We start from the raw sequence: 14,958 nt of genomic DNA, 5'->3' as shown, positions 1-14,958 counted from the left end.
TTTTAAATTTTGTTACTTTGTTTATAGGTCAAGACTTAAAACATTCTTCAACTTTGTTTACAATTTAAAACTTTGAACTTTTACACTTTGTTTACAGTTGAGAATGTTTTTTTCCCTTCGTTTACAAGTGAAAGGTACAGAAAGTGGGAGAGGGGCTTGGAGGACCCACCTGTGAGGACCCTGAGCCTGGCCATCTTGAGGGGTTTCTAACCCCTAGCCCTCCCAGGCCAAAGGTCAGCCCTGAGTCCCCTGCTGAACAGCAGGCCCAGAAGGCCTCGAGAGTAGGCATCCTCTTCCCACTGGGAACAGTGGCCATGCAGGGTTGTGGAGGGGCCCTGAAGACACCCACCTCCTTCATGCATACTCTTGGGAGGCAGTTTCCAAGGAGATTAAAAGTTCTACTTTACTGACTGGTGCCAAATCCCGCCAGCCAGGACCCCAGCTCTCCTTACCCAGAGTGACCCCAGCCCTTGAAGAGCTGAGGGGCCTGCTGTGGGGAGAGGGGGCTCTCCTTGCTATGTCCTAGGTTCTGTAGATGCCCCTCTCTGAGGGTCCCACCCCCCCACCCCCAGCCCAGTGGCTCCTTTTCCTGTCTGTGTAAATTGTTCCGTGAAGCCGCGCTCTGTTTTGGGAATAAACTTCTATAGAAAATGGTTATTGCCTCATTCTGTTTGGGGGTGGGGGGTAGGAGGGTGGCTATGAATGATTCAGGCTGGGCTGACCTTTGGGAGAAATCTGAGCACTGCCCCCTCCCCCCTCCCCAAGAATATTCGGCTATTTTTATCTCATTTCATTGGAGATTTGGACCAGGTTTCTTTCTCTTTCATCCTGAATTCTGTCCCTTCGCCTTGAGGTTGGGCCTGAAGTATGAGCACAGGTGCTGAGAGTAAGGCCTGGTCAAGGCAGCAACATGATGGCTTCCTCAGTCCGCAGGGCCTGCAGCCCTGACCTGGCATTTGCCCTGGCCTTCAAACCGACCCTAGGAACTGCCCTCAGCCCGTTGACAGCACTGACCCCCGGCCAGCCTCTCAGACTTGGAGCTGCCAGGACACCGCGTTCCTCAAGAACTCAGGCAGAACGGGCCTGTTGCCGGGCCAGTGTTATGTGCGGGGGAGGGGAACCTCGCAGCCTTTAAGGTCTGCGTGCCCAGCGTTGAAGGGAGGCCTTTGAGCCCCTTGGGTCTCAGAGACATGCCAGGTCTCAGGGGGAAGGCCTGAGTGAGGGTGGCGCCCTCAACTGGAGGCATGAGAGGCCCCATGGACCCGGATACCCCACGGAGAGATAAGGCTCTGGTCACCAACCGCAACCCTAGACATCCTGCTCCGCGTCCCGCGGGGACCCTCCGCAAGAAGCCGGGACCTGGTGGTATCGGCCCCACCCTACTCAGGGACCTGGGGCCGCGGCTACGGCCAGGCCACCTCGGGTCCTTAGTCCCACTTCTGCGATAACAACCGGCTCAGGGAGGAGAGCTAGGCGGGCCACGAGGGGGAGCACAAGCCAAGGCCCAGGGGGAGGAAGGGGTTAACTCTCCCTCCTCAGGGTTCGCGGCGCCGGGAGACCGCCCCTTAGGCTCCGCCCCAGCACGCTGACTGGCCCAAGCCTTCCCCGTCCTGCCCGGGGATTGGCCCCTGGGAGCGCGCCGCAGGCTTCGCCCCCGTCCCGGCCCCGCCTTTCGGGCCGCTGCGGCCTCTCGCTCGAGCTGTGGGGACTACCGCCTCTCGGTTTGCCCACCCGCCATGGGGCTGTCGGAAGCGCCGGGGTGAGTGCAGGGCGCGGCCCCGGTTCCCAGTGTTCGAGTCCGCGAGGCGCGGGCCACCCCTTGGCCCCCGAGCAGGCGCCCGGCTTGGGTTAGCTCGGAAAGGGTACCGCCGAGTCCGGAGCAGGCATTTCCCGCCTGCCGCGCCTCGGTTTACCGCTTTGTCGATTTTCTGCAGGCGGCTGCCCAACCGTAGCGAGGGATGGGGCGGGAGCCGGCGCGACCCCAGCCCCTGCGGGCTGTGCGGAAAGCCGCTCGAGCGCCGTCCGAGGGCTAGCCGGGGGCCGCCTCCCGGCGGCTGTGTGCGGAGGAGCCCCGCCCCAGGAGGTGCGCCGGTACGGCGCGTTTGGGCCCGGGACGTGGCTGCAAGAGTGTCCGTAGCTGGGGCCTGGGTCCACCCAGGGATGCAACTGGTCCGGGATTGTGCGCTCCGGCCCTTCTGGCCGCTGGGCCCTCCTAGAGGGAGGAGTCAAGGATCTAAGCCCCTCCCTCCAAGCACGGGTTCGACGGGGGGGAGGGGGAGCCCTTAAAAGACCTCGAGTGACTCACAGAGGAGGGGCCACGGGGCTCGAAGATCTCTGTGAGCCGGCAATGCCAAGAGTCTCTGAGGATCGTCCTCGCACCCATTCCACTGCATCCTCCAACGGGGACATCCAGGTTAGGGGCCCTTTCCAGGTGAGCTCCTGCCCCTCGGGTGGGAACCTCACCGTAGGTCAGAGCTTCTCACAGATCAGAACTTTCCTGACAGGTGAAGCCTTTCCCAGCAGGGGAGAGCTTCCCTCCAGGTAAGATTCCTCCTTCTGAGATCCATTCCCAGGTGAGAGTTTTCTCCCATTACAGGTGGGAACCTCCCCCAGGTCAGAGCTTCCCTTAGGTGAGAATACCCTCCAGATCAGAACTTTCCTGGCAGGTGAAACCTTTCCCTGCTAGTGAAAGCTTTCCCCCAGGTAAGCGCTCCCCCTCCAAGAGCTCCTATTCCCAAGTGAGAACTGTTTTTGAGACAGCTTCCCCCAGGTAAGAACTGCCCCCCTTCCCCCCCAGATCTCCTATTCCCAAGTGAGATCGTTTCCCTTAATCAGGTGGTAGCCACTGGGCAGATCAGAGATTCACCTCAGGACAGAACTTACCTAGCTGGTGAAAACTTTCCTGTCAGGTGAGAGCTTCTCCTTAGGCGAGATCCTCCCGGAGATCTATTCCCAGGTGAGATTGTCCCCCCTTGAAATGGGGACTTCTCTTTCCAGGGGGAAAACTCTCCCTCCCGGTGAGAGCCATCCCCTGGCTTTCCCAGATTAGGCCTGAGCTTGTCCAGGTCTACAACCTGGACCCTGTGGCTGGAGGCCCGGGGGCAATCTTAGCCCCAACACTTTCCTTCTCGTAGAGGCTTCTCATGTGAAGAGAGACTTGCCTGGTTTGCTGGATTCCTTCCTTGCGTGTGCTCTCAGACAGCATGCGCTGGGCTCGTGGGGCAGCTGGATAAGGATTCGGACTGGACTGGGATTGGCTGGAGAAGAGTTGGGGCTGGGAGGAGGGGGCTGGGAGGGACAGTCAGCCTGGAACCTAGATTGGTGAACACTCAGGGCTGGACTGAAGTGTGGCTTGTGTTCATCCTGCTGCCTCTTTGTGGGGGACTTTGGCCCAGCAAGAGTCTTCCACCAGCCAAAGTTCAGGTACTGCCCCTGCCTGGGCCTGGGCATAGGGCCTGCAGGAGCCAGCTGGGGGGTTGGACCTACCTAGATCTTGGGATCTAGAAAAGTCAGGTGGGCGGCTCTGTGGTCCCAGGTGGAGGTCTAGGGGAGGTTGGGCCAGGAGTGCCCTCACTGTGTCTCTGGCCTCACCACCCAGACAGAGGGACACACAGGCACTGCTGTCCACAACGCAGGCAATGGAGCTGAGGAGGCGAGATTACCATGTGGAGCGGCCACTGCTGAACCAAGAACAGCTGGAGGAGCTGGGGAGCCGGAGCTCAGCAACTGGGACCCTCCAGTGGCGAACCTGGTTTCGGTGAGGCTGAGGTGGGGGGTACTGGGGGCACTGGAAGGACTCAGGTAGCCCCTGTCTGTGATACCTACCCTTGTGTCCCCAGGTGCTCCCATGCTCGGGCCCAAGCCCTTCTGCTCCAGTACTTCCCAGTTTTGGCCTGGCTACCCCAGTATCCTGTGCGTGACTGGCTTCTGGGTGACTTGTTGTCTGGCCTGAGTGTGGCCATTATGCAGCTACCACAGGGTGAGCCACCCTTGACCTCGAGACTGTCCCCTCAACCCTTGGATGGTGACCCCGACCCTTCAAGGCCCTGGCCTGTAGTAATCTGTGAACCACTGCCTGCCCCCGCCTCCCCCCACCCCTCTGCCAAAAGCCAGAAGCATGACCCCTGCCCCTGCAACTATGGCGCATGACCCAGGGCTGGGATTTCCTCATCCTTTCAAGACCCTGGCCTCCAAGTCTACATTGCTACCATTCCACCTCCAGGCCTGGCCTATGCCCTCCTGGCTGGACTGCCCCCCGTGTTTGGCCTCTACAGCTCCTTCTATCCTGTCTTTATCTATTTCCTGTTCGGCACTTCCCGGCACATCTCCGTGGGTGAGTGGAGCCAGGAGGATGCCCACATTCCCCACGGAGGACAGGGTGAGGGAGGGCTGAGCAGGGCAAGGAAACGCAGGGAAGAGGGAGGGAGGCATTGATGCCAGGCCAGTGGGAGACTGGCCCAAGAGTTATTCCAGGCAGGACTGGGCCTCTGACCGTGGAGACAGATTCAGATTACCTAGAGGCCCTGGCCCAGGAGGATATGGGTGGGTGAAGCAACTCAAGGGGCCCAGACTTGGCATAGACCTGAGAGCCTGAGGCAGGCCATGTCCCCTTCCCCATTCCACTTTTCACAGGGGGAGTGGTCCTGAGGCAGTGGACACAGGTGGGACAAGGTAGATGATACAGGGCCAACATTTCTAGCCACACTCAAGAGCCTTTGAACTTAGAGTTCATACCTGACTGCCAGCGCTGCCTCTATTTGCACAGCAAGTCTGAGGATATTGGTCTAGAACTGGGTGTCTCCTGGCCTCTCCCTTAAGACCAGGACTCCAGGGCAGGGCAGTGCCCCCTCCCCTTCAGACCACCCTGATCTGCCCCCGCAGGCACCTTTGCTGTCATGTCCGTGATGGTGGGCAGTGTGACAGAATCACTGGCTCCAGATGAAGCCTTCCTGCAGGCCTCGAACTCCACTGTCGATGTGGCGGCCAGAGATGCTGCTCGGGTGCAGGTGGCCTCCACACTCAGTGTCCTTGTTGGCCTTTTCCAGGTGCGGAGCAGTCAGGAGTACAGGCCCCTGACTGCCAGACCCACCCCTCACCCCATCTGCCAGGTCCCCTGAGTGTCTGGCCATCACCATCTTCCTCCTCCTCATCACTCATCCCCCTCTGATCCCACCTGCCCTGGGCTCTGCCCTGGCCACCCCCAGGACCCTCTCCTCCCCTGACTGCCCTGTGCACCCCACAGGTGGGGCTGGGCCTGGTCCATTTTGGCTTCGTGGTCACCTATCTGTCGGAGCCTCTGGTCCGAGCCTATACCACAGCCGCGTCTGTGCAGGTCTTCGTCTCGCAGCTCAAGTATGTGTTTGGCCTCCATCTGAGCAGCCGCTCTGGGCCACTGTCCCTCATCTATGTGAGTGAGGGTGGGAGGAGGGAAGGGTGAGTGGGCCCAGGACCTTGAGTGCTGGCTGTGACCCCCCCCCCTCCCCTCAGACAGTACTGGAGGTCTGCTGGAAGCTGCCCCAGACTGTGGTCGGCACCATGGTCACCGCAGTTGTGGCAGGGGTGGTGCTCGTGCTGGTGAAGCTGTTGAATGACAAGCTGCGGCGACAACTGCCCATGCCGCTCCCCGGGGAGCTGCTCACGGTTCGAATTCTGGTGGGGGGGGGGGGGGCAGGGGGAAGGGCAAGTGAGGAGTCCCTGCTGTGTGGGCATCCCTCAGATAGTTAAAGACTAGTTGGCGTGGGCACTGAGGACTGGGGGGACCACAGCCGACAGCCCCTGACAGCATCTCCCTTTCCCCAAAATGGTGGTGTCCATCTCTTACCCTATCGCTGACTTCTGCCCACCCCTCTGAAGGTTTCGCTTCAGGCCTCTCTCTTTACGCCCAAAGTGATTTCTCCATCCCCCTTAACGGTGGTGCCAGCACCTACCTCCCCTGACTCTGTCCTCTCCCCGCAGCTCATCGGGGCCACAGGCATCTCCTACGGCGTGGGACTGCAGCACAGATTTGGGGTGGATGTCGTGGGCAAAATCCCTGCAGGGTGAGCTCTGGCCCCTGTCAGGTCAGGGAGGGTTGGGTGGCCAGGGCCACAACGTTCCTTTGGCCTCACAGATGCCCCTCACAGGCTGGTGCCCCCAGTGGCCCCCAGCCCCCAGCTGTTCGCCAGGCTTGTGGGAAATGCCTTCGCCATCGCTGTGGTTGGGTTCGCCATTGCCATCTCGCTGGGGAAGATCTTCGCCCTGAGGCATGGCTACCGGGTGGACAGCAACCAGGTCTGGGGAATGGGATGTGAGACACGGAGGGGGCGGGTGTACAGAGACCCCAGGGCCTGGGGGGCTGGAGTATCAGGTGGGAGACAGGGAAACAGCAAACAGATGTGCTGGGGCCACATGGGGGACTGAGGGTGGGAGAGCAGGACACATGGGACAGTGGCCAAGTCTTTGGGGGCTACCGAGTGGGGATGGAGGTTGGGGATGCGTAGGCCTGGACACAGTGACCACGCACTGCTAGTGATGTGTCCTCACACCTGCACTACCCCCATCAGGAGCTGGTGGCACTTGGCCTCAGTAACCTCATCGGGGGCATCTTTCAGTGCTTCCCTGTGAGCTGCTCTATGTCTCGGAGCCTGGTACAGGAGAGCACCGGGGGCAACACACAGGTGGGCTGCAGGTGTGGGCTTGGGTGTGCATCTGCACGCACACGGCTTTGCCTGGGTGGTCCTACCCCCTGCTCTCCTCCCTCCCCCCTTCTCCCCCTTTCCCCCTGCTCTCGCCTCCTTCTCCCCTACACTCCCGCCCACCCATCTGCCCGCTCACTCCCACTGTACAGGTGGCTGGAGCCATCTCCTCCCTCTTCATCCTCATTATCATCGTCAAACTTGGAGAGCTCTTCCAAGACCTGCCCAAGGTGAGCCGCCATCCCGCACCCAGCCAGGCTTGAGGGCCTTGGCCAGGCCAGGGACTCAGATCAGTCAGTCAGGGCCTGGGTGAGGGGGAGGGATACAGGGTCATGCCCTGTTTTTCAAGCTTGAGATCTCTGGGTTGAGATTTGGAGTCGACAGTCAGGGGTAAGAATCTTTGAGAGTCAGACCCAAGTTGTTAGGTCTGGGGGCAGGAGGTGGCTAGTGTCATTCGGGGTCATACCCAGGTGCTTGAGGACAGTCTGGCTCATGCCGGCTGGTCAGGGTTGTCAGCATCCCGCACCCCTCAGTAGCTCCTGGTGACCCTCCCCCTCCCTCAGGCAGTCCTGGCTGCTGCCATCATTGTGAACCTGAAGGGCATGTTGATGCAGTTCACCGACATACGCTCCCTCTGGAAGGCAAATCGAGTAGATCTGGTGAGAGGCCTGGGAGCCCAGGGGAGGGGTCAGGGCCTTCAGCCCCAGTGACCCTTCTAGACCCTGTTGACTACTACCCTTCTGTTTTTAGCTCATCTGGCTGGTGACCTTTGTGGCCACCATCCTGCTAAACCTGGACCTTGGCCTGGCAGTTGCGGTAGTCTTCTCCCTGCTGCTCGTGGTGGTCCGCACACAGCTGTGAGTCACCCCTTTGGTTCCCCCCTCATTCCAGCTGGTGAGGGAGTGAGGTCCACGCTGGTTTCCCCCAGCTTTCCCACATCTTGGGGGGTGACCCAAGGCTCCTTAGAACCCCCTCATTGCCCCCTCTCCTAATGCCCCCCTCTTCTCACACTCTCTTTCACAGGCCCCACTACTCTGTCCTGGGGCAGGTGCCAGACACAGATATTTACAGAGACGTGGCAGAGTACTCAGAAGTGAGTGGCAGGGGCTAAGCCAGAGGATGGCGTGGATGGGGTGGGACAGAGGCAGACTAGGCCATCCCTTATCAGGTCCTTGCGTACTTGGCAAGGACACGGGGGTGGGGCGCTAAGGGTGCTTTGGTCCTTGGAATTTCGAGGGAGGAATTTGGGTCTCTGACCCCCATACTCAGAGTAGGGGCCTTAGGGCCTGGGGGAGGAGTCTGTCTTAGAGGCCACAGTACAAGCCCCATCCTGCAGGGTAGCCCTGGGTCAGGAATGTAGAGGGGCAGGATCTGGGGCACGAGGATGTAGGGGAGGCTGTTTGCTGACCTCATCAGTGGGGTTACTGAATCTCCGTCCTTTACCTCCTGAGAAGTCTCACGTCAAGCCCTGGGAACAAAGGTGGGGGCTCTGGAATAAAACAAGCTCATTTTCCCTGATGGAGCCTTGAAGGCTGAGCATAGTATGATGAGGCAGAGTGAGGGAAGGACATGAGGAGAGAAGCTCAGCTGGATGGAAAGGGAGGTAGGGGGTGGCGCAGGGACATCGTTCAGGCCCAGAGGCTGAACAGAGACCTGGAGTGTCCTGAGCGGGGTGGGAGCCGGGGAAGGCTTGGCTGGGCTGGCAGCTGAGGAGGGTCTCTCTGTCCACATACAGAAAACAGACCCCAGTGCTGGGGTTGGAGACCCAGGCGGAAGCTAAGAGCCATTGAAACCTGGCCTGGGTATTGGCAGAAGGACAGGGGAGATGGGGTGGGAGAGGTTCAGGATGCCCTGGAGGAAGAAGCAGCAACTCTGACAGGCCCAGCTGAGGGGTCAGGATGACCCCACCAGCTCCTGGGAGGGCACGGGCCGCAGGCCGGGCCTCTGTTGGCTGGGAAGCAGAGGGTTGGTGATGGCAGGTACTGGGGTACACAGGGGAGGAAAGAAAGAGAACAAGATGCAGCTAGGAGAGACGAGGGCTCAGCCACCCCCAACCTGACCCATCCCCAGGCCAGGGAGGTCCCCGGCGTGAAGGTCTTCCGCTCCTCGGCCACCATGTACTTTGCCAACGCTGAGCTCTACAGTGACACGCTGAAGCAGAGGGTGAGGCCTGGGGTCCACAGCGGGAGGGGCAGAGAGTCTCTCACCTCCCCAGTGTCCACATCCCCTGCCCTGCCCTTTGCTCTAGTGCGGTGTGAACGTGGACCACCTCATCTCCCAGAAGAAGAAACTGCTCAGGAAGCAGGAGCTAAAGCTGAAGCGACTTCACAAAGAGAATAAGCTCCCGAAACAGGCAGGGGCCCTTCTGACCCCACCCGTCCTTTCTCCCAGCCTCCTGGCTTCTCACCCTCATTCTTCACCCCTCCTCCTCTCTCCCTGATGCCCCCAGCGACCCTGCAGGTCAGGGTTCTGGAGGCAGTTTTGTTTTTCTCCCGCCTCCTAAGCCAATGATGGCGTGAACCATCACAGACCTCTTCCCAAAGTAGGTCAAAACCCCACAGCCTTCAGCCTGGCTGCCCTGGTCCCAAGCTTCAGCTCCTGGTCCACCTGCCTGGCCTGGTTGTCATATGACAGCTGGGACACCTCCTTCCTGGTCCCCCTCTTTCCTGGCCTAGGCTGCCGCCTCCAAGGGCACTTCCATTTCCATCAATGTCAACACCAGTGTCACAGACATTGAGAGCAACGATGTGGAGGGCTCCAAGGCCAAGGTGAGGCTGGAGGTGGGAGAGCGGCCAACCATGAGCTGCAGGGATGAGAGTGCCCGTGTGTGGAGTGGAGTGATGGATCAGATGCTCTGCAGGGAGATCTCTAGTGAGATGCCATAGAATTCTGCTTGTGGCTCTCTGATCTGTAATCTGAGGCCTAGCCAAAGACCTTGAATTTGTGAATTCTACAAGACCCTGCAGTCTGTGTTCATGGGCAGAGGGAAGGGATTGGGCATGTGGGAAGGGATTGGGCATGTGGGAAAAATCTGGGATCAAAGGGGACACGAATCTCAATTAGAGGCTCAGGCAGGACTTCCCTGGCAGGCCAGTGGTTAAGACTCTACGCTCCCAGTGCAGGGGCCATGGGTTCCATCCCTGGTCAGGGAAGTTCCACATGCCGTGCAGCGCCCCCCTCCCCCAAAAAAAGACTCAGGCAGGGTGCCAGGATATCTGTGTGTGCGCGTGTGTCCATGTGTCTCTTCTGGTTTGTCCCCATCCTCAGTCAGTCACTCTGGCTGACTGAGGATGGGGCGTGGTCTCTGATGCCCTTCCTTCTTAAGTGTCCCTGTTAAGTATGGGCCCAGGAGGTAACAGAGCAGTAGATGCATATCTGTGTGTGCTCCCGGAGTCTGGGCACCCTCTCCTGTGTGTCCCCATGTGTCCCTCCTGTCTTTACATACAGGCTCCCTGTCTCCATATCCTCATGTGTCCACTGCATGTCCCATATACGTGGCTGTTTACACGTCTGATCCTGTGTGTCTCTGCACGTCTGTGTATGTTCCCTGCCTTTACCCCCCGTGGGCGGCCCTTGCAGTGTGTCTGGTTTCCCAGCAGGTGAGCGCAGAGACTGAGCTAGAGGATACAGCAGCCAGGGGTCAAGAAGATGCCAAGGCCCCAGACATGTCCTCACTGAAGACCCTGGGCCTGCCTCAGCCAGATTTCCACAGCCTCATCCTGGACCTGAGCTCCCTTTCCTTCGTGGACACTGTGTGTCTCAAGAGCCTGAAGAATGTAAGGGGCTGGGGGCACCCCTAAGAAGGGCCTTGGGGGAGGACAAGGCCCTTCAACCCTGACCCCATAACTAACTCCAAGAGCCCTCTGAGCCTAACCCCCAACCCTCTGAGCTCCCCCTCTGAACTCCCTCCCCCCAAGCCTGCCCAAGTCCCCCCTCGGAGCCCCTGAGCCTCCCTCTGAGTCTGGCCCCCTTTTCTGCCACAGATTTTCCGTGACTTCCGGGAGATCGATGTGGAGGTGTACATGGCTGCCTGCCACTGTGCGTGGGGTGCAGACAGCAAGAGCGGTCCGGGGAGGGGGTGGGGATTCTGGCCAAGGAATCTGCCAGGCAGCACAAGGAAAAAGTCTTTCTCTGAAACTGGAGGTCAGAGGTGTCCTGGGAGGGAGGGGTCAAGGGTCAAGAGTTGGGGTTTAGCTATAAGCCTCAGGGGTGGTGGTCAGGATGACATTCTGCCAGTGCCTGGAGGTTCCTGGGGGTTCTGCGGGTCAGGGGAGACCAACTCCTTGCCTACAGCTCCCGTGGTCACGCAGCTTGAGGTGGGACACTTCTTCGATGCATCTATCACCAAGCAGCATCTCTTTGCCTCTGTTCACGATGCTGTCATCTTTGCACTCCAACACCCGAGGTCCAGCCCTGTCAACCCTGTTTTGGTGAGCTGACCTCTGTTGCTGAGCTCTTTTTGTTTATCTACTGCTTGTCCCATCCTGACCCCATTTCCAGGAAGTCCACCCTTCCTCGATGGCTCTGATTAGGTCTGCCCCCAGTGGATCCACTGCCTTCCCCTCCTGCCTTTAGAGGAAGCTGCTCCCGGGGGAGGGGGTAGTATGTCCTTCGGAAACTGACAGGAGCCTCTCCTCCTCTCCCTGCCCAGGTTACCAAACTCTGACCGTGCTGCCACCCTGCCTGAGACTGCCCACCTCTGGAGGTTGCGACAGGGTACCCGTGAGGACCCCCTACCCCTGGGCTGCCTCCAGATGTCACCCAGGAGTCCCCTCCGTACGCACGCACATAACTCAGGGATGGAGGTCCTGGGACTCCAAGTTCAGTGCTCTAGGCCTGGGATAAGGCACTGGCCAAGTTGGAGGAGCATGCATGTTTTTAGCCTCAGGAATAAAGATTTGTTTGCCCAATGCCAGGCTCTGCTGTGGCTTGGTGGGGGCTTGGCAGGGGCAAGGGTATAATCCACAGCCCTGGCTCCTGACCCTTCTTATGCCCCAAAGTGGGAATTGGGGTCGGAAGTTGGGGGGAAAGTTCGGGGAGGGCAGGGTCAGGCAGGGGGAGTGTGGAGCAGGAGGGAGAGCTGTGGGGCTAGGCCCAGGGTGGGGGCGTCCCAGGTCCAAGTTCCTCCCCAGCCACGCGCAGCCCTCGGCACCTGTGTCCTCGGCTGTAAAATGGTTGGAATCAGAGCTGCTTCTCAGGAATGACCTGTTCTCAGGGACCCCTGATAAGGTGCAGAGCAGGCCTGGCGCTACTGGGCAGCCCCTGGAGGGTGTGGTGTGAACACCTGAGCAACCAGCCGAGGAAGCACAGGGTATTCACAGGTGTTGCCAGTCTGCACTGAGAAGTAAGAATATGGGAATTCCCTGGCAGTCTAGTGGTTAGGACTCAATGCTTTCACTGTCAAGTGTGAGGGTTCGATCGATCCCTGGTTGGGGAACTAAGATCCCACAAGCAGCATGGTGCAGCCAAAAGAAAAGAAAAGAAAGGAAAGAATGTGCATGATTGATTTACCTGGGAAAAATGCTTATTTGTATAATTAGATCACCTGGGCTTTGCAGGTCACCGTCAGCCAAGAACCACGTGTTGATTTCTGCCATAAAACACCAACATCTGGGCATGTGGCCCAGTGGGCAGCAATGGGCCTTCAGGCCAGCTGATACTGAGTGACTGGGGGCCAGGGTGGGGGGGATCGAACCTTTCTGGGCCTCAGTATCCTCATCAGGAGAGTAGAAATGGTAATAGTACCCACTTCACGGGTTCCTCAATGAGTATTAAATGAGTAAATGCCACAAACAGCTTGCAACAGTGCTGGGCTCACGTCACCTGCCAAAACAAGTGAGCCTGCCGTTCGCAGGTCCCGACCAGGCCCTGGGCTCTGTGCTGGACCAGTGGACAGAGGCTGCCCTGCCCTGCAAGTCACAGAGGCACCCCTTGCCTGGCTGTTTCTATCCTGGCCTGTGTTAGTGCCCTGCTCTGTGTTCACAAATCATCTGTCCTTTCCCCACCCCCAAAACCCTGCCCAGGAAGTCAGGGCCCTTTGTCACACTGCCTCCAGGCACCAGGAACAACGCCGGGCACAAGGAAGTGCTTGGTAAATACTGGTTAAGTGAACCTATGTACTGGAGTGGAAGGTAAACCTCAAACATGAACTTGCAGATACAGGCCGACCTTGTTTTATTGCACTTCGCCGATACTGTGTTTTTTACAAGTTGAAAGTTTATGGCAACCCTGAGTCAATCAAGTCTTTTGGTGCCATTTTTCCAGCATCATTTGCTCACCGCATGTCGCTGTCACATTGTGGTAATTCTCGAAGTATTTCAAACTTTTTCATTATTATTATATTTGTTAGGAGGATCTGTGATCAGTGATCTTTGATGTTACTACTGTGACTCGCTGAAGGCTCAGATGATGGTTAGCAATTTTTAGCAATAAAGTGTTTTTTTAAATTAAGGTATGTACTTTTTTTTAGACATAATGCTATTGCATGCTTAATAGACTACTACAGTGTAGTGTAAACATAACTTTTATATGCACCGGGAAACTGAAAAATTTGTGCAACTCGCTTTATTGTGGTGGTCTAGAACCGAAGCACAGTATCTCCAAGGTATACCTGTACTTGGAAATGCTTTGAAGAAAATGAAACAGGGTCAGGAATTCCCTGGCAGTCCAGTGGTTAAGACTCTGCGCTTCCATTGCAGGGCGCACAGGTTCAATCCCTGGTTGGGGAACTAAGATCCCACATGCCACAATGCGGCCAAATAAATAAATAAAACAGGGTCACGTGAAAGAGAAGGGACTGTGTTACCCAGGATGGTCATGGGAGGGAGACTCAGGGAGCAGGTGACACTTGAGCTGAAATCCAGCCGTGAGAGTTCTCTTTCTAGGACAGTGCTCCTAGTGTAGGGAACAGCAGGTGTGTTCAAGGAACACCAGGGAGGCCTACAAGAGGCAGGAGGGGAGACCAGAGCACAGAGCACCTCATAGGCCAGGGTGAGCCTTCAGGCTTTATTCAGAGAGCGCGCGCCCACATTTCTGAGTGCTCACTCTGCTGCGACGTGGACCATGGGGCTGAGTCTGGGCATAGGGGAGCAGGGAGCAGCTCTGTGTGCTTAGCTTGGTTGGCCTGTGGTTGGTGCTGCCACTGGTGGAGAGCAGCAATAGGAGCTGTGGGTGTTAGAATTTTAGGGTTTGTATGTTAGGTGAGGAGAAAGGAGAGGGGGAAGGAGGCATTCTTTCATTCCTGGGCCCCAAGCCTGCCCTCCTCCCCGGCCCTGGAATCCCGCCCCCTGCCCCATATTTTCTGGCCAGGCCGCCCCTCCTGAAAGCCGTGGGCCCAGCTGGAACCTACTGCCTCACCTGCCCCTGGGGGAGGAGTGTTTGTCCGTTGCCAGGCGCCCAGGTTCCGGCCCCTAGTACTTGCAGCAGCCATGCTGCACGCACAGTCCTTCCTGCCATGGCTGCTTCTGCTAGCGATGCCTGTCCGCACCCACACCTGGTCACGGCCCCTGTGGTACCAGGTGGGGCTGGACTTACAGCCCTGGGGGTGCCAGCCAAACAGCCTGGAGGGTTGCAAGGGCAGCCTGGGCTGTCCTGGCCATTGGATGGGCCTGGGGGTGAACCGCATCTACCCAGTGGCTGGGGTCACCGTCGCCACTACCATGATGCTGATGCTCAGCCGTGCGGTGATGCAACGGCGGCGCTCACAGGCCACTAAGAGTGAGGTGAGCGTGGCACTGCTCTGTCCCCACAGCCTCCTACCTCTGTTCATACCCAATGAGCTCATAATTCTCTACCCATCCTCCCACTCATGTCTTGTGGGCCTCCTGCTGCCCCTCCCCCTGCCCCTCCCCCATCACTCACACCCCAGGGTCCCTACATCTGTCCACACCCAACAGTCCCTGGCCATTTCCCATGGGTAGTACCCTACCCCATCCTCCCTCTTTATTATCCCTATTCCTCATCCAGCCTCCACGGGCCCCATGACCATACTAGGCCACAACAGACCCTCCACGATCCTCCATCACCCTAAGTCCCCCTTCCCACCACACCTCTGTCCCGTTCCTCTGTTCTCACTCCTGCCTCTTGGTCCTATCCTCAGCATCCACAGGTGACGGCTAACCCCTGTGCACCCTGGAAACGACGGGCCCCGATCTCAGACCGTGCCCTACTCCTTGGGGTCCTGCACATGCTGGATGCCCTCCTGGTCCATATTGAGGGCCATCTGCAGCGTCTAGCCACCCAACAGCGAACCGAAATAAAGGGGACTCCTGCCCAGAGCGGGTGA

General features: G+C 58.4%; 2 protein-coding genes across 16 annotated transcripts; both read left to right on the top strand.

Annotated features, from left to right (window-relative positions):
• The first annotated feature begins 1,673 nt into the window (after positions 1-1,673).
• Positions 1,674-11,694, top strand: SLC26A6 (solute carrier family 26 member 6). Of its 15 annotated transcripts, none has more exons than XM_059939580.1 (21): positions 1,674-1,759; positions 2,505-2,541; positions 3,599-3,757; positions 3,840-3,979; positions 4,223-4,333; positions 4,882-5,045; positions 5,243-5,407; positions 5,488-5,640; positions 5,956-6,038; positions 6,123-6,270; positions 6,543-6,656; positions 6,827-6,904; positions 7,238-7,333; positions 7,425-7,531; positions 7,698-7,767; positions 8,745-8,837; positions 8,923-9,027; positions 9,350-9,442; positions 10,271-10,450; positions 10,968-11,104; positions 11,326-11,694. In XM_059939580.1, exons 3-21 carry the CDS (start codon positions 3,639-3,641, stop codon positions 11,633-11,635), a joined length of 2,466 nt encoding a protein of 821 aa, XP_059795563.1. In that variant the 5' UTR covers positions 1,674-1,759; positions 2,505-2,541; positions 3,599-3,638; the 3' UTR covers positions 11,636-11,694. The 15 variants fall into 15 exon arrangements, with proteins under 15 accessions (XP_059795563.1, XP_059795562.1, XP_059795561.1 ...); XM_059939579.1 differs by lacking the exon at positions 2,505-2,541 and adding an exon at positions 10,658-10,712 and having other exon boundaries at positions 10,274-10,450; positions 11,326-11,442; XM_059939578.1 differs by lacking the exon at positions 2,505-2,541 and adding an exon at positions 10,658-10,712 and having other exon boundaries at positions 11,326-11,442.
• Positions 11,695-14,101: 2,407 nt separating this feature from the next.
• Positions 14,102-14,958, top strand: TMEM89 (transmembrane protein 89). Its single transcript, XM_059937627.1, has 2 exons — positions 14,102-14,395; positions 14,773-14,958. Exons 1-2 carry the CDS (start codon positions 14,102-14,104, stop codon positions 14,956-14,958), a joined length of 480 nt encoding a protein of 159 aa, XP_059793610.1.

Source organism: Balaenoptera ricei, chromosome 11, assembly GCF_028023285.1.
Source record: "Balaenoptera ricei isolate mBalRic1 chromosome 11, mBalRic1.hap2, whole genome shotgun sequence".
Lineage (NCBI taxonomy): Eukaryota > Metazoa > Chordata > Mammalia > Artiodactyla > Balaenopteridae > Balaenoptera > Balaenoptera ricei.
This window is presented reverse-complemented; position numbering and strand designations above follow the sequence as displayed.